The sequence below is a fragment of the Salvelinus fontinalis genome, chromosome 20, assembly GCF_029448725.1.
Source record: "Salvelinus fontinalis isolate EN_2023a chromosome 20, ASM2944872v1, whole genome shotgun sequence".
Lineage (NCBI taxonomy): Eukaryota > Metazoa > Chordata > Actinopteri > Salmoniformes > Salmonidae > Salvelinus > Salvelinus fontinalis.
The window spans coordinates 10,175,119-10,194,682 of record NC_074684.1 but is presented as its reverse complement, the minus strand read 5'-3'; the positions used below and the strand labels follow the sequence as shown (position 1 = coordinate 10,194,682).

Here is a 19,564-nt window from a genome sequence, read left to right as displayed (position 1 = left end):
GTCATTTTTTTAAAGTGAAAACAGCAACACACCAAGCAGATTAACACAAACTTTATTATTGCAGTAAGGCTTTGGCAACTGTTTCTGTTATCATTCACAGTAAAACTCTTCGGGGAGTGGCACATGCCTCAATTTATACTTTGCACATACTGTACATCTCTCCTTCACACAAAGACAAACAATGTAGGTTTCAGTCCTTATATGGCCACATTGAGGTTGTGTCTGATTTATAGAAGCAACAGACAATCCATTCCCATAACAGGAGACATGCCCCTCTGTTCATTAGTCCACCCTATGGCACTTGTTTTCATTCTACATTTAAAACATTGACTTAAAAATATTTTCAAACCAATAGTAGATTCAAAATATAACTAATTATAAACTGGGTGGTTCAAGCCCTGAATGCTGATTGGCTGAAAGCCGTGGTATATCAGACAGTATACCATGGGTATGACAAAACATTTATTTTTACTGCTCTAATTACATTTGTAACCCGTTTATAATAGCTATAAGGCCCCTCAGGGGTTTGTTATATATGGCCAATATACCACTGCTAAGGGCTGTGTCCTAGCACTCCGCGTTGCGTCTTGCCTAAGAACATCCCTTAGCCATGGTATATTGGCCATACCACAGCCCTCAGGCCTTATTGCTTAATTAGACAGTTCTGTATATACATTTTCTCAAAAGGCAGTCACTCTTGGTTGATCCCGGTTGTGATGCAGCGCCACTAAATTAACTCATTCAAGTCATCTGGCTCCTCTTTGTGCTTTGAGTTGAGGTTCATAGACATTAGAATACTACTTATGGCTACATAAATATCCCAACATTTCTAAGCAAATAAAGTCTGATAAAGAATGTGAAACATGGCAGAGTGTGTCCATAAAATAAAAATCTTCCAGTTAAAAAATGATTTCCTATTGTTGATAAAGTGCTTAAATAAAAAGTCATCAGAATAAGTGCAACACAGAACAACAGTGGCAGCCAAAGTGAAACTTGAAGTCTGATCCATTTTCCTGGTGCAATTTGTCTAGAATATACTGTAGTCCTCAGATAGTCACATCCACAATTTCCTCATTTATGGTGCTCCTTGTGTTCTCATTTCCAAATGTCTTCTCATATTCAGTGCAATCACCATGAAATTTAACGAAAGAACAGCTCTCAGCCTAAAACCCCCACTTCCATCCACAGTGCACCTACAACCAATGGCCGGCAGCAGGAGTCCGCACGGAGAGTGAAGCTGAAGTAGAAATCATTTCCAACAGTTGTTCTACAATCCCTAGTGGTGCGTCAGTCAATTCAGCCAATCAGCTGTCTCAGTTCAGTTCATGATGCAAGAAAACGAACCAGACTGGTGGTGGCGGACCAGTTAGATGTCGAATTTGGGAGGGAAGACAGAAGGAAAATGACCTCACATTTCAAAGTGACGAAACATGCTTTCAACGTACCCCAGGACCCTCTGCCAGTCAGGCCCACCTGGTCTCAGCATCTCTTCCACAGTCTATCAAGCAAATAAAACACTCTGTTAAAAAAACAAGCTTACACCCAGCTGCACCCTCGGCTCTACAAAGACAACCACTACTCACATAAAAAATAAGTGGCAACTGAGAAGCATTACCATGACCAGACTCAGAAGAACAGTTGGGACATCGGTGACAGGACATCTACCATTCTACTCTTTCTAGCTCTTTTGAAACATTTAAAAAAAATAGTTTCTTTCCCAACAACTTTCATGGCATGTTAAAATGTGGGTCTCACCAGTGTGGATGTGATTCCTACACTTCCCCCTGTCTGGAAGGCAAGGCCCAGGTTCTCACTCTGCACGGAACAAAAAAATGTAGGTGTGAATAGGGTTATTAAAACAGCTTGTATATTGTGTGAACTATGGAGTCGTATATGTGATTGCATTTCTCTTACCTTGTCTCCTGGGCTGAGACTGCTGTACGGGATGTGTGTGGGTAGATAGGTGTGGTACACAGCACAAAAAGCCAGACCATCCTCCCAGCTGCTGCTGAAGTTGGTGATCTCAATATTCTATAAAAAAAAAAAAATATCCAAAATAGAGGGTTGTCTTGTATTGGTCAGATAAGGTGACCAATGGTTTGGTAAATGTGAATGGTACTTTTCTTCGCTATTTCTTACCTTGTAGCCCTGGGTGCGGCTTTGACACCAGCGCAGGAGTGAGTTCCGCCTGGAGCCTCCATGACGTCGCAGCAGCATGCTGAAACCATCCTGAGGTCTGGAAGGTGGATAACAGACAAAAGTTATAGTTGGGTAGAAGGCTTTATTTGGGCATATTTCTTAAGTATCTTTAGAGGGCCTGTCCATTCACCTGAACGAGGACGGTGGGTCTGCGTTCTGGTCCTCCTCCTGTTTTTCTGCTAGACGTTAGCAATTAGTTAAGAACATAGTAACTTTACAAATATAGCAAAATGCACTATACACATTCAAAAGCAAACAGTTATGTTTGAACTCAAAGTATAATTTATGTGTTGATGAAATGAACAGACTTGTATAGAAGCTGGACCAGGTGTCCTGTGTTTGCAGTATGCGGTCCATCCTTCTCCCTTTGGCTGGCTCTTCTTTCTGGTAAGTGATAGAGAGGAGTAGTGGCTATAGTATGCATGACTGTTTCCAAATTGTTCAGAAAATGACCAGACTAAGTCCAGACTAAGACTACATATGCACTATATAACACACACTCATATATACAATGAACAAAAAATATGAATGCAACAAGTGTTGGTCCCATGATTCATGAGCTGAAATAAAAAATCCCAGAAATTTTCCATACGCACAAAAAGCTTATTTCTCTCAAATGTTGTGCACAAATGTGCATTTCTCCTTTGCCAAAACAATTCATCTACCTGACAGGTGGGGCATATCAAGAAGCTGATTAAACAGTATTACACATGTGCACCTTGTGCTGGGGAAAATAAAAGGCCACTTTAAAATGTGCAGTTGTGTCACACAACAAAATGCCACAGATGTCTCAAGTTGAGGGAGCGTGCAATTGGCACACTGACTGCAGAAATGTCCACCAAAGCTGTTGCCAGAGAATTTAATGTTCTCTACCATAAGCAGCCTCTAACTACGTTTTAGAGAATTTGACAATACGTCCAACTGGCCTCACAACCGCAAACCACGCGTAACCATGCCAGCCCAGGACCTCCACATCTGACTTCTTCACCTGTGGGATCATCGGAGACCAGCCACCCAGACAGCTGATGAAACTCTGGGTTTGCACAAACTGTCATAAACCATCTCAGGCAAGCTCATCTATGTGCTCGTCGTCCTCACCTGACTGCAGTTCGGCATCATAACCAACTTAAGTGGGCAAATGTTCACTTTCGCTGGCTATTGGAACGCTGGAGGTGTGCTCTTCACAAATGAATCCTGATTTCAACTGTACCGGGCAGATGACAGACGGCATGTATGGCAGCATGTGGGCGAGCGGTTTGCTGATGTCAACGTTGTGAACAGAGTGACCCATGGTGGAGGTGTGGTTATGGTATGGGCAGGCATAAGCTACAGACAACGAACAAATTTTTTGTCAATGTCAATTTGAATGCACAGAGATACCGTGACGAGATCCCGGTGCCCATTGTCGTGCCATTCATCCGCTACCATCACCTTATGTTTCAGCATGATAATGCACGGCCCCACGTCTCAAGGATCTGTACACAATTCCTGGAAGCTGAAAATGTCCAAATTCTTCCATGGCCTGCATACGCACCAGAATATGTCACACATTGAGCATGTTTGGGATGCTCTGGATCGACATGTACGACAGCGTGTTCCAGTTCCCGTCAATATCCAGCAACTTCGCACAGCTATTGAAGAGTGGAATAACATTCCACAATCAAAAGCCAAATCAACTCTATTCGAAGAAGATGTGTTGTGCTGCATGAGGCAAAATGGTGGTCACACCAGACACTGACTAGTTGTCTGATCTATGCCTACTTTAAAAAATATATTTTTTAAGGTGTCTGTGACCAACAGATATTTGTATTCCCAGTCATGTGAAATCCATAGATTAGGGTCCAATTTATTTATTTAAATTGATTGATTTCCTTATATGTACTTTGTAAAAGAAAGTATTTAATCTATTTTAGAATAAGGCTATAACGTAACAAAATGTAGAAAAAGTCAAGGGGTCTGAACACTGTATACAGTGCTTACGTAAATGTCATCAGTTTTAATACATTTGTATACAGTGCATTTGGAAAGTATTCAGACCCCTTAACTTTCACATTTTGTTACGTTCCCACCTTATTGTTTTCTTCTCATCAATCTAACCACAGTATTCCATAATGACAATGCAAAAGTTTTTTTTTTTAACATTTTTTTTGCAGATGTATTAAAAATAAACTGAAATATGACATTTACATGAGTATTCAGGCCCTTTTACTCAGTACTTTATTGAAGCACCTTTGGCAGCGATTACAGCCTTGAGTATGACACTACAAGCTTGGTACACCTGTATTTGCAGAGTTTCTCCCATTCTCTCTCCCATTCTCTCTCTGCAGATCCTCTCAGGCTCTGTCGGGTTGGATGGGGAGCATTGCTGCACAGCTATTTTCAGGTCACTCCAGAGATGTTCGATCGGGTTCAAGTCCGAGCTCTGGCTGGGCCACTCAAGGACATTCAGAGACTTGTCCCGAAGCCACTCCTGCGTTGTCCTGTCTGTGTGCTTAAGGTAGTTGTCCTGTTGGAAGGCGAACCTTCATCCCAGTCTGAGGTCCTGAGCGGTCTGGCGCAGGGTTTCATCAAGGATCTCTCTGTACTTTGCTCCGTTCATCTTTCCCTCTATCCTTACTAGTCTCCCAGTCCCTGCCGCTGAAAAACATCCCCACAGCATGATGCTGCCACTACCATGCCTCACCGTAGGGATGGTGCCAGGTTTCCTCCAGACATGACTTGGCATTAAGGCCAAAAAGTTTTATCTTGATTTCATCAGACCAGAGAATCTTGTTTCTCATGGTCTGAGAGTCCTTTACGTGCCTTTTGGCAAAACTCCAAGCAGGCTGTCATGTGCCTTTTACTGACGAGTGGTTTCCATCTGGCCACTCTACCATAAAGGCCTGATTGGTGGAGTGCTACAGAGATGGTTATCCTTCTGGAAGGTTCTCCCATCTCCACAGAGGAACTCTGAAGCTTTGTCAGAGTGACCATCGGGTTCTTGGTCACCTCCCTGCCCGATTGCTCAGTTTGGCCGGCCGGCCAGCTCTAGGAAGAGTGTTGGTGGTTCCAAACTTCTTCCATTTAGGAATGATGAAGGCCAATGTTTTGGTACCCTTCCCCAGATCTGTGCCTTGACACAATCCTGTCTTGGAGCTCTATGGACAATTCCTTTGACCTCATGGCTTGGTTTTTGCTCAACTGTGGGACCTTATATAGACAGGTGTGTGCCTTTCCAAATAATGTCCAATCAATTAAATTTACCACAGACTCCAATCAAGTTGTCGAAACATCAAGGATTATCAATAGAAACGGGACGCACCTGAGTCTCATAGCAAAGAGTCTGTAAATAAGGTCTATGTTTTTTTATTTGTAATAAATGTGAGAAATTTTAAAAACCTGTTTTCGCTTCGTCATTATGGGGTATTGTGTGTAGATTAATGAGGACATTTTGTTATTTAATCCATTTTAGAATAAGGGTGTAACATAACAAAATGTGGAAAAGAGGTTGGAATTCTTTCCCGAATGCACTGTATACCTCAAATACCTTGTACCCCTGCACATTGCTCTGGTACTGGTACTCCCTGTATATAGCTTCATTTTTGTGTATTTTTATTCCTCGTGTTACCAATTTATTTATTATATATTACGCTTCATCATTGGAAAGAGCTCGCAAAGCAAGCGTTTCACGGTAAAGTCTACACCCGGTGTATACGGGGCATGTGACAAATAACATGAGATTTGAAGCCATTGCAAAGAGATTAGATACTCCCAAAAACAAACGTGTTGGTTGAAAACAAGCATTACCTTGCATAGAGGCAGTGTTGTACTAGTGGTGGTCTGGGAGCTACCCTTCTGTGCAGGGAGAGTGTCCGTGGGCAGGGGAAGTCGAGAGAGGCTCCTGGAACAGATAAGATAGGACTTAGTTGAAACAGATAAATATAGGACACTTGTGTCTATATAGCATGGCCTTGCGCAGAGGTCAACCCTTGCGCCTACAGACACAGGCTAGCTTTCATCAAATATTAGACTGCTTTCAAAAATAATAGTTGTGTCAAAGTGACAGGCTCCAGATAACAGATTCTCAACCTCCAAATTGCTGGTGCAGTGGTCACCAACCTTTTCTTAGTCAAGATCATTTTCTGAGTCAAAAAAGTTGAGATCTACCACTAAGATAAAAATAAATAAATAACATGACTTAAAATGTAAGCCTATGCAACATTAACCAATTAAAATCAGTTCTGTAGCAATGACATGTGTGCAGTAAGATAATGGCACAATTCATTATCACTGCATACTGGCTAGTCTTGAATTGCCCTGCCAATGTCGTTCTTCTCAGACCATTTAGAAATTATAATTTAAAAAATGTTAGGTATATGATCACATTGGTAGTGGTAATAGATAATTTGTTGTATTACTTGTGAGGCACAGCTGAGTGACCAATTAGCTTTTTCATTTCATTTACTGGACTGATGGCCTGCATCTCATGGTCAGTCCGACTCACCATCCCTCTCTTCCTCTAAACAAAGTGTTGACAGAGCTGAATAACAACTTAAAACATGAACTTACTCATAACGAATACAGCAAAGAGCTGCTGTTTTTGAGTCTCTCTCTAGTCATGGTTAGAAAAGTTCAGAAATTTCACAATATGAACTTTGGTGTGCGTTCGGTGCTTCTTTACAGTCTATGGTGCAAAGAAACTGTGCAGACACTGATCTGAGCTGACTGGCCAGCAGTAGGACTATAGGTGCACTTGATTTGCTCTCTGGGCCTGCCAGGTAGGCGGTGTTCTACCTTCAGACACATGAAATGGTTCAAAATGGGAACACTATGCATTCTCGGGCCTATGGCTCCTCAATCAAGTGCATCTACTACTAACAGTGCAAAACATTTTATTTATTTTTTAAACATAGTGGAGAAAGCAAATCATGTGCACAATCATGAATTTGTTTTGGTTAGTTTGTATATAATTTTATTTTTTTTTTAAATGAAAGATTGATTTGTTTAGGCTTTATCGTTTTTTTTTTTTTTTTTTACAGAAGTGTTTGGTGATCAACTGGGAAGGCCTTGGCGTTCGACCGGTTGGTGACCACTGTGCTAGTGCATCATACAGGCATGATGAGGCTCTCACCTGGAACGCTCTGACATCATCACGATCCTCCGTGGATCTCTTAAGCCGCACCCCTTCTCTCCAGCTGCTACCAAATTCCGTAGGTACGTCTCCGCCACCCCCTTCCCTTTGAGCAGGTTCTCCCCTCCACTAACAAGCTCCTCAGGAGACTGCCCTCCCATCTTAACATCCACTCCCTCACTATTTATTATTTTCTGTCCTTCCACTTCCCTTTCTGAATCCTCTCTTTTCTTCCCATCCAGCGCCTCCACCGCAATTATGTCTTCACCAGTTTCTTCACCAGCCGGCCTCTCTTCCGTGTCTCGTCCCTCCATCACTCTGTGACTGTGTGAGTCCTTCCCTCTCTCTGTCTGCATGCGTCTCAGTGTGTCCAGCTCAGCCATGGTACGTTGGTGCTCCAGGGTGAGAGCAGACAGTCTGTGACAGGCCTCTCTGTGTTCAGCACTCAGGCTCTCCAGTTCCCTGTCTGTGTCCTGCTGTCTGCAGTGGGCCTGGGCCAGCTGGCCCTCCAGTTCCCCGTGGCTCTCTCTGAGCGTGCCCAGAGTCTCCTCCGCCTCCATGCGCAGCCGGTCGGCCACAGACACCGCCACCTGCAGATCGCACTGGAACTGGTGCCACTCAGCTCGCTCAGTCTGCCAGAGAGCGAGAGAAATAAATAATAATTGACATAAAGACACAATTCAATGTCCATCCATCTCCATCTGAGTATGAGACAACTAGACAGATTGGGAGAGAGAGAGAGACTTAAATATTCTGTACACTCAAACTAGAGCCATACATTTGTGCGGAGAACATAAGAGTGAGTTGACTCATTGTATCAGGAAATACAGTGTACAAAACATTACGAATACCTTCCTAATATTGAATTGCACCCCCTTTTGCCCTCAGAACAGCCCAAATTCGTCAAGGCATGGACTCTACAACGAGTCGAAAGCATTCCACAGGGATGCTGGCCCATGTTGACCTCAATGCTTCCCACAGTTGTGTCAAGCTGGCTGGATGTCATTTGGGTGGTGGACCATTCTTGATACACACAGGAAACTGTTGAGTGTGAAAAACCAAGCAGACCTGCAGTTCACACTCAAACCGGTGCGCCTGGCACCTACTTCCACACCCCGTTCAAAGGCACTTAAATCATTTGTCTTGCCCATTCACCCTCTGAATGGCACACATACACAATTCATGTCTCAATTGTCGATGCTTAAAAGAAAAACTTCTTTAACCCGTCTCCTCCCCTTCATCTACACTGATTGACGTGGATTTAACAAGTGACATCAATAAGGGATCATAGCTTTCACCTGGATTGTCTGTCACGGAAAGAGCAGGTGTTCCTAATGTTTTGTACACTCCGTTTATATTTAATATCATCTTGAATATCATGGGTGGGTCATATAGAAGAGGCAGGGGAACTCAAGAAGGTGAGAAGTAGAGGTGGTATCATTTCACATCTAGGCCAGCAGACAGACATGCATGCTGCCACACGTAGCAGAACATCAACAGTGCTGTTGATACAGTCTACAGTAAACATGTCGAAAACAGGGATTTTAATTCAAGAATAATTCAAGAATAATTAATTCAGGTGAAATTTCAACAAAGTATGCCCGGAATCCTTGCAATGTTCCCTGTGTACAGTTAGCCACAGCAATCTAGAGAGAGAGACAACCTCCCATACTGTATGTCAGGACCATCCCACTGCTTATCACTGGCTCATTTACAGTAGTTGTTGCACCGTGTTTGCAGATGGTGGAGGCCGACTGATATTCTCAAACAGAACCCTTCTAGAAAAAAAATGTCAAATCCTGGTCACATTTTTGAACCACTGACAAAGGTTGCTTCAGTTACCACACACATTGAGAAACCCTGCCTTCCACAAACACTGTGACTTGCCTGAACATTTGCCTTACTTAACGCTGGAATTACTTACCGCTTGATTAAATCGTATTGCGGAAGATATGTATAGGGTGATTGAACTTTAACCTCTAAAAGTCTAAGCCGTTGGACCAAAACTACCTCAATGCTTCCATTCATTTGTATGCGTTACCTTCAGACGAGTCCTTTGTGGCGGTCGTAGAGCAAAACGGAGAACATCGTGTTCGTGAGAGTCTCCCCTTTCCATAGACAGGTTATAGCAGTTTGTAGTCCTTGAGAAGAAAGATTTTCAGGATGTCTCGTGGTCTGACAAACACCACTGTAGCTCGGCCACCTTCCACCGCAGATGCGCAAGGCCGACATTGGCGGATTGAAATGCAGTCCATGCAGGAAAAAAAAGAAGATATCTCTAGCTTAAACTGCCAGATGTTGATGGGGATTTCTTTATTGTGTTACTTAGATTGACGCACGGGTGAGTCGATCGACCCTTAAAGGCAACATTTCCGCTTTCGTGGAGACAGCATTCACGGTAAACGCTGCATATGTCAGCTCAATCGGAAGTCCACCTTCAAATTTAAATCCCTCTATACCGCGGATCTTTCGCGGTACTGATGGAGTCGAGCCCTAAAACAGCTAACAGAGCACAACACTGGGTAGAGAAGGGAAAACACAATCCACTTCAAAGTAATATGGATATATTTGTGTGTGTGTGTGTGTGTGTGTGTGTGTGTGGTCTTTGAAACTATTTTGTGTCTGCAGTGCTGAGGGAGAGACGGAGGGAATGCAGTGGGGAAGAGAAGGGAGGAGCGTCTGACTCACCCTCAGTGTGTCCTTCAGGCTGCGCACCTCCTCCACCAGCACCTCTCTCTCCACCATCAACCGCCTCAGCAGCTCTGACACACACACACACACGAAACACACACACGAAACACTCAGATCAAGACACATGTACTATAAGAACATGTATGCACACTCTGTCAAGACAAACAATTGGGTTACAACGATTTGGTTACTACGGCCATGCAGATGTGGAGACCTTACCGGCTGCTCCGGCTGGCGCGTCCAGGCCGGGACTGAGCCCCAGTGTGGACCTGTGATGTTCCAGCAGGTTCAGCAAAGCCAGGGCCATATCCTCCCTAGCCCGCTCCGGCCCTGCCTGGGGCTCCAGCCCACTGTCCCTGTCCTGCCAGCTCTGCTCCAAAGGGCTACGATTCGATGGAGGCCCCTGGCCTGGAGACACAGGGCTGCTGCTGTGGTTGTTGTGGCTGCTGGAGCTCCTCACTGTTCGCCTTTCACTGTCCATTTCCACCCCCGTTCCCTGCGTCGATGCACCACTCTCTAGGCTAATCACAGCCCATTCTGGCGGGACGGACAGCGTGTGGCTCCAATTGGAGTTGGTGGAGGGGGAAGCTCCGCCCTGGCAGACGATGCCTCCGGTGGCGCCAGAGGACGGTGTCCCCTGCTGCAGCAGCCGAGCCGCAGCTGGAGCCAAGGCCAAAGCTGCAGCCAGGTCAGAATCAGAGGGGGAGGAGGGAGGAGTGTGGAACAGATCTAAATGAGACCCTGGAAAGAGAGAGAGGGTGGAGAGGGGGAGATTAAAGATATATGAGAAAGGGGAAAGGAGAGTAGGGAAGAGCAGAAAAGAGAGAGCGAGAGAGACAGAACTGCTGTCCTAAGCTATTTTCTAGTCTATACAAACTACACAGAAGGAGACCAGAGTTGGGTGTGGCTATAGCAGGATGCCTGCACTTTGATGCAGAATATGCATATATAAACAGTCAATGCCCTTCCTCTCTCTCACACAGTCCTTGGTAGGCTGATGGCATGACAGGCTCTGCAGTGTCTAACGCATTCTTACATTAACATTCACTCATTTCCCAAGTGGCCATATCTAGAGACTTACTCCCTCACTGAATTTAGATCTCTTGCTGCTTTTAGTCAATTGATTTACATTCGAAACACATCCACTATTTCATACTCTACTGCATATCCCCACACACACACCACACACACACAGGTCCCTAAGCCTCTAGTGTCTCATGTTCCCCCTCCCTGTCGTTGTGTTGGGCAGCAGAATTCTGCAGACTCATCATTCAGCTAGCACGGCCTGATGTATTGCATGTGCCTGGCGATGGGCACACAGTATCCAGGGAGCTATTCCCACCCCAGTCTGAGTCGGTTTCCAGCCTACTGAAAACAGATAGAAAGGATAGGAACGGCCAGGGTTTTAAACAGGTGTTAAGGGAAGAAAGTGTGTGTGTGTGTGTGTGTGTGTGTGTGTGTCAGAAAAAGAAGTCACCAATGCTACAATAGAGAATCACAGGTAGACAGATCGAGAAGGGGAGGCATAAAGATAATGAACAAATTGTGTAGGAGTACAAACAGCTTGAAAGGAAATATTGTAGAAACATGGGAAACAGGACGAGAAGGTTCTAATCAGAGTTACTGTCAGAGTTTAATATAATGACATGTGACAATGAGAGTGTGTGTGTGTGTGTGTGTGTGTGTGTGTGTGTGTGTGTGTGTGTGTGTGTGTGTGTGTTCATGTAGGGAACCTGTAGGGCCATGGTCGTCCTTGCCAGCGACGTTACCCATGATGCAGCAGGTGCAGAGTGGAAGCAACGTGACTATGTGTCCCAGCGCCCCTCGCTCTCCCCTCCGGTGCTCTCTCTTGGGTCCGCCTCAGAGTGGACAGGGAGTAATATACCTAGAAGTACAGCGAATGCTCAGTCCATAAATCTTTTAACACAAGTATGGCTAACACTGCTCAATTCTAAATTCTCCTTTAATAGAGCAGGTACCCTCTGACTACAGTGGCAAACCATGTTTGTTGACAAGTGATCCAAAGCAATGACCCATACTTAAAACGCTGCAAGATAATTGAGCACAGGGATGACTGCTGGGATGTGCATAACCCTGCAGGATGTTCACCACCATCATGTCCAGTGTAGCATTAGATCAATCATACAAGTAGGTGATGGAAAGAGAACCTGACAGTCCCCCCCTTAGTTTCATGTGGAATTAATAGGTTGCCTGATCAATGGAAAGGCAGCTGCTTAGGTTTATCCACTGGTGTGTGTGTGGCCTTGCAGAAGAAATGCCTGCTGAATACAAGTGTCTAATTGTTAGGCTTGGCAATAAGGCTACAGTAAAACTCTGAACATGTGTAGACATAGAGAGCAGATTCTGAATGAACGAAACCCTGATATGATATACAGAACTCGGATCTGTACAAGGCTAGGCTATAAGAGGGGGATATGCAATGACAAGACACAGACATGCACATACTATTAGCGTCTATCCCTGCATAAAACAATATCACCGTGCGGGCTGCTGGAATCAGGCAAACACCGTAGGCTATTGCAATGCAATCAACCACCCACCTTGATATCCCCACGTACCGCCCGATAAAATACTCCAGTTGTCTCTCTTTTACTGCCTCACCGCATTTTTCTCCGTTTCTCTCTATTTCTGTTGCTTCAATAGTCAGAGACAGGCTTGAGGCTGTTTGCTGCTGCTGTTGTTGAAACGCGAGTGCAGGGGAGAGCCAGCTACACTACAGAGTGGCCCAAGATAATGTTGGGTCTTGCTAGGAACTCGATTCTAATGCGGCAAACGGAGAAAAGAAAAGGGCTGGACTAAGCTGCTCCGTGCAAGGTAGCCTACTGCCCTTCTGCGAAAAGTTGTATCCCAGAGCTCAGGCTCATTTATTTAACTGGAAATGTGTTTATAAATATGTCCAAGTTTAGGGTGGTTGAGAGAGGAGGATATCATGAATTGTGATGCAATTCAGGTTGAGAATGACAATGCAGTCCATGGATGCCTGTAGCCTGGTCTCGTGGATTTTTAACTTATTTAAGTGTCTCGGATTTACATTTACTAAGTATGATATGTTACGTTAGGGTATAGGCTCGGGCGGTATACCCTAACCTATACCATTTACCGTATTTAGAAATAGCCACAGGATGGGTTTTCAATATCGTCAATACCTTTGAATTTATTTTACGTATTTCAATAAATTGTTATATTTGTAGCTACTTTAAGTAAATACCTGCAGTCAACTTGTGCAATACATAGAAGATGACGCAGATCACGTTCTTAATTTCACCTGTCACATTATTTTACATTATGAAGCTTACGGTAGTTTCCCAGAACAGTTGAGCCAGTCAAGTGTGCGTTTGTAAATAGCACAAAGAGAGAAAGCGGGAGCAGGTAAATCCCGATGTGTATTGACAGCGGTTGCGTTTTAAATTATTAACCAACAGTGTTTTTTTGTTTTGTTGCTTCAGTAGAGTATCAGGGACGTGCAACCTATAGTTTTCCTTCACAGAAAATACATTAGTGCAACACATTCGGCAGAAAATAGCTTCATTTTCATCAGATGACAACAGAAGTGCAACGCTATTTGGCTGGCAGCCACACAAGTAAATGAGCTTACAATGAAAATGCAAGGTATCTTTTTGCAAAAACGATGCATGGCCATCATATTTCTAATGTTAATCATAGAAATAATGTAGCCAGCTACATTTCCTTATGTTTTACTTAGCTATTCTTGCATTTTACTGGGGAAAATTAGGCTGGCTTCATGGAGAAAAGTACCAGCGAAAAGTATCTACACATCAGTCAGAACACTGATAGAATACCCGCTTGTGAACTGAAGCACAAAATGAATCTGATGCAGAGCAGAAATTACAATAACAAGCATTTTAGATCTGCGTTTACAAAACGCAGCAAGATATTTCTTATGTGTTTTTTTTTCCGTTAATGCAGCAACCCCAAAACTTAACTTTAGTGATCTAGGAAAGTGAACGAAAGTACACATGCTGCTCCAGAGTCAGTACTGTTCTTCAATACATTCTCTCGTTCACATTCGCTTGTAAATGTCCAAACTCACCAGAAATGACATTCGGTAGCTCCTACCATACCGGGTCGTTACAATATGTATAACTTTATGAGCTGGATTGCCTGTCTTTGCAATTCGTGCATTTTCGTTTGCGCTCGTTAGCATATTTAGCTAGCAGCCTCCATGGAAATTCGCTATTACTTGTGCAAATCTTATTAGCATTCTGGTAATAGATGCGCAATTGGCTTTATATTTTATATTTTGTCGCCCCCTTGTGTACTAACCCGGTAATACCATAAAACTCCCGGGATGAAAGAAGGACGGTATGCAGATATTAAAAAATCTGGATACTGCCCAACCCTACTGAAGGGATTATCTCAGTTATGTCGAGTTCCATAATGGAGCCAAAATGTCAGCCATCTTGGTCAGGGAGAAATCCAGAACCAGTCTAATTTGAATGAATGGCAGTAGAGGCATAGGTGATGCATTTCCTGCTTTTACTTATGCCGGAAAATAAAAGTATGGTGTGGTAGTAATTGGAAGCAGAGAGGATCTATTATATTGACAAGATAGTCGAGTGACCGCTCTAGCAATTTAAATACATGTCCTCAAAGATGCAAGGCTGGCGGGAGTAGACAGAACTCCGATATACAGCTGTAAAGTTGTTTTTTTCCAAAGTTGCTGAAATACCACCTGCGTTCACTTATATCAGTGCATTCATAAAAATCTAACTATTACGATTTATTTTTTTAAATCAAATAAGCCACACGTAGTAAATGAGCAGTTACATTTTTTGTTGACCAAATTCGATACTCTCTCATTGACTGCAATACAAAAATCCTTCACTTTGTGGTCTTATTTTTGTGGACAGATTTTGGGCAGAGTAAACCCTTTTGCTTTGCCTCTTCCTCTCTGTTGGAATTTAAAGTTTGAATTCAATGTATATGTCAATGGTGTACCAGCTAAATGGCAGTGGTCTGAAGGGATAGGTCCATTCTATGCATTCTATTTCTATGATGAAAATGACACCCACCCCGTATTCAAGAGTATCCTGTCTCAACTGATGATGGGCACAACATAAATACTTCAGATGATGTAAAATAGGGTCTAAGCTACAACGTTTGTGAAAATGAGAAAAAAAAAAGATAATTGACAATAAAACTTGAAAGAAATGTAATAACTTTTTTTCTAGAAGTCATAGAACAACCGTGACAACCCTGTTTTATAAGCTTTCAAATTATATCAATATTTTTCAGCGAAGAAGAGATGGACGTCTTATGGTAGGGTGGGTTCGCAAATGGGTCATTTATGGCGTTCAGGTCCAAAAAGTCACTTTCTGACCACGTCCACTATGGGCAAGCATGTATGAAAGGTTTGGTTCAAATCAAAAAGGGTGCAGTCAGAAAGTGATTGAAAGCATATGGAACGACCCAGGTATGGCAGAGCAGGTAGGCTAAACATTAGTCTATAGAATAGAATAACTTTATTTTTCCAGAAGGAACTTCACTTCTTCTTTAGGTAATTCTGCAAGTCTTTTATGTCAGTGATGAACCAAGGGGCCTATGGGATTCCTGAGGGGCTCAAAGAACTTTCAAGCGGTCCCTGACAATATGGTTGCGTTCCCCTGCATGCATTAACCAATGGTTGCGTGCCACATCATCGACTGTGCAGTCGGGCACCATATTGCTAAAACTTATGGGTTGTGTTCCCCTGCTCAGACGTTACATGCATTAACCAATGGTTGCATGCCACATCATTGACTGTGCCGTCGGGCACCAGATTGCTATAGAATATGTAGTCAAATACCTATACAGGCGTTGTAAGATCTGACATGTCAGCAACGCCTGGGCAAAGGAACGCACCCATGATGTGGTTAGCTCACCTGATACGTAAAATACCTATCTGGGCATTGTAAGATCTGGCATGCATAAACAACGTCAGAACAGGGGGACACAACCATTAGCTCTACTACTATGGCAAACTAATAACAAGACCTACTGTATCATCAAGTTCAAAACTTCAAAAGTAGGGTTTTCGAGAATATAGAGAGGATGGCTGCGGTCTAGAGTTGGAGAGAGAGGGTTGCGGACTTATGACTTGGGAGGACTGAAAGCGTATTATTCCAGACAGCTTTAACACTGAAAGAATACACAATTGATCCTTCGCTAAGCCCTACCGCCGTGTTTACTGTTGGAACCTCAGGAAAACATTTTCCGTGGAAACCCCATTCCCTATTCAAAGTACTGGAGGAAAAATCCCTACAATGATCTCAAACTGTGTTTTAAAAGGTTCTATCACTTGCTTAATGTGTGGCACCCCTTTTTATTTATTTTTTATTTCACCTTTATTTAACCAGGTAGGCAAATTGAGAACACGTTCTCATTTACAATTGCGACCTGGCCAAGATAAAGCAAATTAGTTCGACACATACAACAACACATAGTTACACATGGAGTAAAACAAACATACAATCAATAATACAGTGAAACATAAGTCTATATACAATATGAGCAAGTGAGGTGAGATAAGGGAGGTGAAGGCAAACAAAATATATATATAAATAAATAAAAATATAAAAAGGCCATGGTGGTGAAGTAAATACAATATAGCAAGTAAAAAAACACTGGAATGGTTGGTTTGCAGTGGAAGAAGGTGCAAAGTAGAGATAGAAATAATGGGGTGCAAAGGAGCAAAATAAATAAATACAGTAGGTAAAGAGGTAGTTGTTTGGGCTAAATTATAGATGGGCTATGTACAGGTGCAGTAATCTATGAGCTGCTCTGACAGCTGGTGCTTAAAGCTAGTGAGGGAGATAAGTGTTTCCAGTTTCAGAGATTTTTGTAGTTCCTAAAAATGTCATGTAGAATCCCAATGAACCATTTTCTTTAATCATGAAACTACCAGAGCTCCATGAAGGGGAATAAGATACAATAAGAGTCAAGTGGGAATTGGTAACATACTGGGATGGGGGAGAGTAGAAGTGTATAACTTTTAAAGTGTTTACCCAAAAACATGACACAATCAATGAGTCTTTTCAATATTTCCCTATTTTTCTTCACCTTTTCATTGTGCAGCTCCGTTGTCCTGCGCACTTGTTCGTTGAGCTGTAGATCCACTCCGGTGTCCCCAAAAGTTTTCAAAAGCACCATTGCTTGTAAGTGCCCAGCCGTACTTTGGTGTCTCGTTGCTGCCTTGGTTAGACAACTCAAGTTTGCAAAGCCAGTGTGGCTCCAAACACCAAATCGATCACTTGCAAATAATAGGCATTCCCAGCAGTACAGTTTGCAGTGCTTCTCGGAGCCTGTGAGCCATTGATAGCGCTCGTAGTTGGAACTTTGAAAGTGGCGAGCGAACGAACCCCTTTCCCGCCTGTGACAGACTTTGTAGCGTCGGCGTCGGGCGACCTCTCCTTACAATGTCTAACTTTTCTTGAAAAGTTTGTCTTGAGAATGGCGTTATAATTATATCCTCGACCAAATCGATATCTTCTCCTCCTTCCACCATTGTGGGTTGAAAAAACAGCTTAGTAGTACGCAAATTAATTTGTTTATCAAATTCAGTTTCCTAGATCTCCATAGGACCTGCCTCTCAATATTGGTAATCCAATAAAAAGACGTGCACGCGTCCTGTGTAACACTGTGTAACACTGGAGCCAGCCAGCAGGCGTACAATAGCCAACTCTAAAGCTGATTGGTTGACACTAAATTTTCATTTCCATTCACTTTAAGCTACAAGCGCCTGCACTGTTGATTCTGAAACTTCATGCAGGCTGTCATGTGCCTTTTACTGAGGAGTGGCTTCCGTCTGGCAACTCTACCATAAAGGCCTTATTGGTGGAGTGCTGCAGCGATGGTTGTCCTTCTGGGAGGTTCTCCCATCTCTGCAGAGGAACTCTGGAGCTCTGTCAGAATGACCATCTGGTTCTTGGTCACCTCCCTGACCAAGGCCCTTCTCCCCCGATTGCTCAGTTTGGCCGGGCGACCAGCTCTAGGAAGGGTCTTGGTGGTTCCAAACTTCTTCCATCTAAGAATGATGGAGGCCACTGTGTTCTTGGGGACCTTCAATGCTGCAGATTTTTTTTGGTACCCTTCCTCAGATCTGTGCCTCGACACAATCCCGTCTTGGAGCTCTATGGACAATTCCTTCGACCTCATGGCTTGGTTTTTGCTCTGACATGCACTGTCATCTGTGGGACCTTTTATAGACACGTGTGTGCCTGTCCAAATTATGTCCAATCACTTGAATTTACCACAGGTGGACTCCAATCAAATTGTCGAAACATCTCAAGGATTATCAATGGAAACAGGATGTCACGCCCTGGCCTTAGTTATCTTAGTTTTCTTTATTATTTTAGTTAGGTCAGGGTGTGACATGGGGGATGTATGTGTTTTGTATTGTCTAGGGGTTTTGTATGTTTATGGGGCAGTGTCTAGTCTAGGTGTATGTATGTCTATGGTTGCCTAGATTGGTTCTCAATTAGAGACAGCTGTCTATCGTTGTCTCTGATTGGGAACCATATTTAGGCAGCCATATTCATTGGGTAGTTCGTGGGTTATTGTCTATGTCTATGTGTAGTGTTTGTGTCAGCACTATTTGTTTATAGCGTCACGTTCGTTCGTTTGTTGTTTTGTATAGTTTGTCTAGTGTTCTTCATTTCGCTTAATTAAAAGAAGAATGTATTGTTGTCCCGCTGCGCCTTGGTCCTCCTCTCTTCCACCATATAACGATCGTGACACAGGATGCACCTGAGCTCAATTTTGAGTCTCCTAGCAAAGGGTCTGAATACTTTCCAAAGGCACTGTACGTTAACTATGCACTATATCATTTTGGTTCAGTAGTTATCGGTTTTGAGCAGTTTAATTAAGTGATAGTTAATTGTATTGTTAGCAAATTATGAAAATCATATAAAAATAAAGTGAATATTGTATTTTGAAAAGCAGATACTTAGATTGAATATGTATCCACATTGAATGTGTGATTTGGTGCAGTGAACAAGTGACTTTGTGAATTGGTTTGTTGTACTCAGTCAAATGAAAATGAGCTTTGAAACATGAGCTATTTCGATGATCTGATTGCATTCTTGTGCTTAGAGTTGTGAAAATGTTCCACACACTTGTAAAAATTGCACCAAAGTAATTCAAAAAGTAACTTCCAGGGTCCTGTGAAGTCCAGCCAGCTGCTTGTTGATTCCCCATAAGGCCAGGTGTGAAGGCTATAGGAGGTCTAAACCTAACCAGTTTGAATACAATGAGGACCCGGTCAACCAGCAGCAGACAAATAACAAAGGCTCTGAAGTTTTTGGCTGCACATGTCCGTGGTTCTCAGCTATGGATAACAAGTCAATAAAGACAAAATCCTGTTGAAATGACAGATATTACACCCTTGATGAATCAGTGAAACAAATTTCACAAGTATCTGTACTCAAAGATTTCTCCAGGTCTCCAGGAGCTATATTGAAAAGATCCAATGAGTGTTCTCCCAGACATTTTATAAAAAACAATGATAGGTGTTTAAAAAATTTACAAACCAGTTGGTGTATAAAA

General features: G+C 43.0%; 1 protein-coding gene across 7 annotated transcripts; it reads right to left on the bottom strand.

The window, feature by feature from the left end:
- Positions 1-36: 36 nt before the first annotated feature.
- On the bottom strand, positions 37-14,228 carry LOC129817267 (cytospin-A-like). Of its 7 annotated transcripts, none has more exons than XM_055872351.1 (12): positions 14,073-14,228; positions 11,734-11,885; positions 10,220-10,741; positions 9,998-10,071; positions 7,310-7,941; positions 5,986-6,079; positions 2,508-2,583; positions 2,330-2,378; positions 2,140-2,236; positions 1,915-2,031; positions 1,756-1,815; positions 37-1,498 (listed from the first exon to the last, which is right to left on the bottom strand). In XM_055872351.1, exons 2-12 carry the CDS (start codon positions 11,771-11,773, stop codon positions 1,409-1,411), a joined length of 1,851 nt encoding a protein of 616 aa, XP_055728326.1. In that variant the 5' UTR covers positions 11,774-11,885; positions 14,073-14,228; the 3' UTR covers positions 37-1,408. The 7 variants fall into 7 exon arrangements, with proteins under 7 accessions (XP_055728326.1, XP_055728328.1, XP_055728324.1 ...); XM_055872353.1 differs by lacking the exon at positions 14,073-14,228 and adding an exon at positions 13,318-13,423; XM_055872349.1 differs by lacking the exon at positions 14,073-14,228 and adding an exon at positions 12,562-12,991.
- Between the last annotated feature and the right edge of the window lie 5,336 nt (positions 14,229-19,564).

What these genes read in the sequence shown, in the direction of transcription:
- LOC129817267 (XM_055872351.1), bottom strand. Translation starts at nt 11,773, where the DNA reads ATGGGTAACGTCGCTGGCAAGGACGACCATGGCCCTACAG. An exon ending in GCCGCACCCAGGGCTACAAG is followed by an intron (nt 2,032 to 2,139) that starts GTAAGAAATAGC and finishes TTTTTTTTATAG; the next exon opens with AATATTGAGATCACCAACTT. An exon ending in TAGGAATCACATCCACACTG is followed by an intron (nt 1,499 to 1,755) that starts GTGAGACCCACA and finishes TTTGCTTGATAG; the next exon opens with ACTGTGGAAGAGATGCTGAG.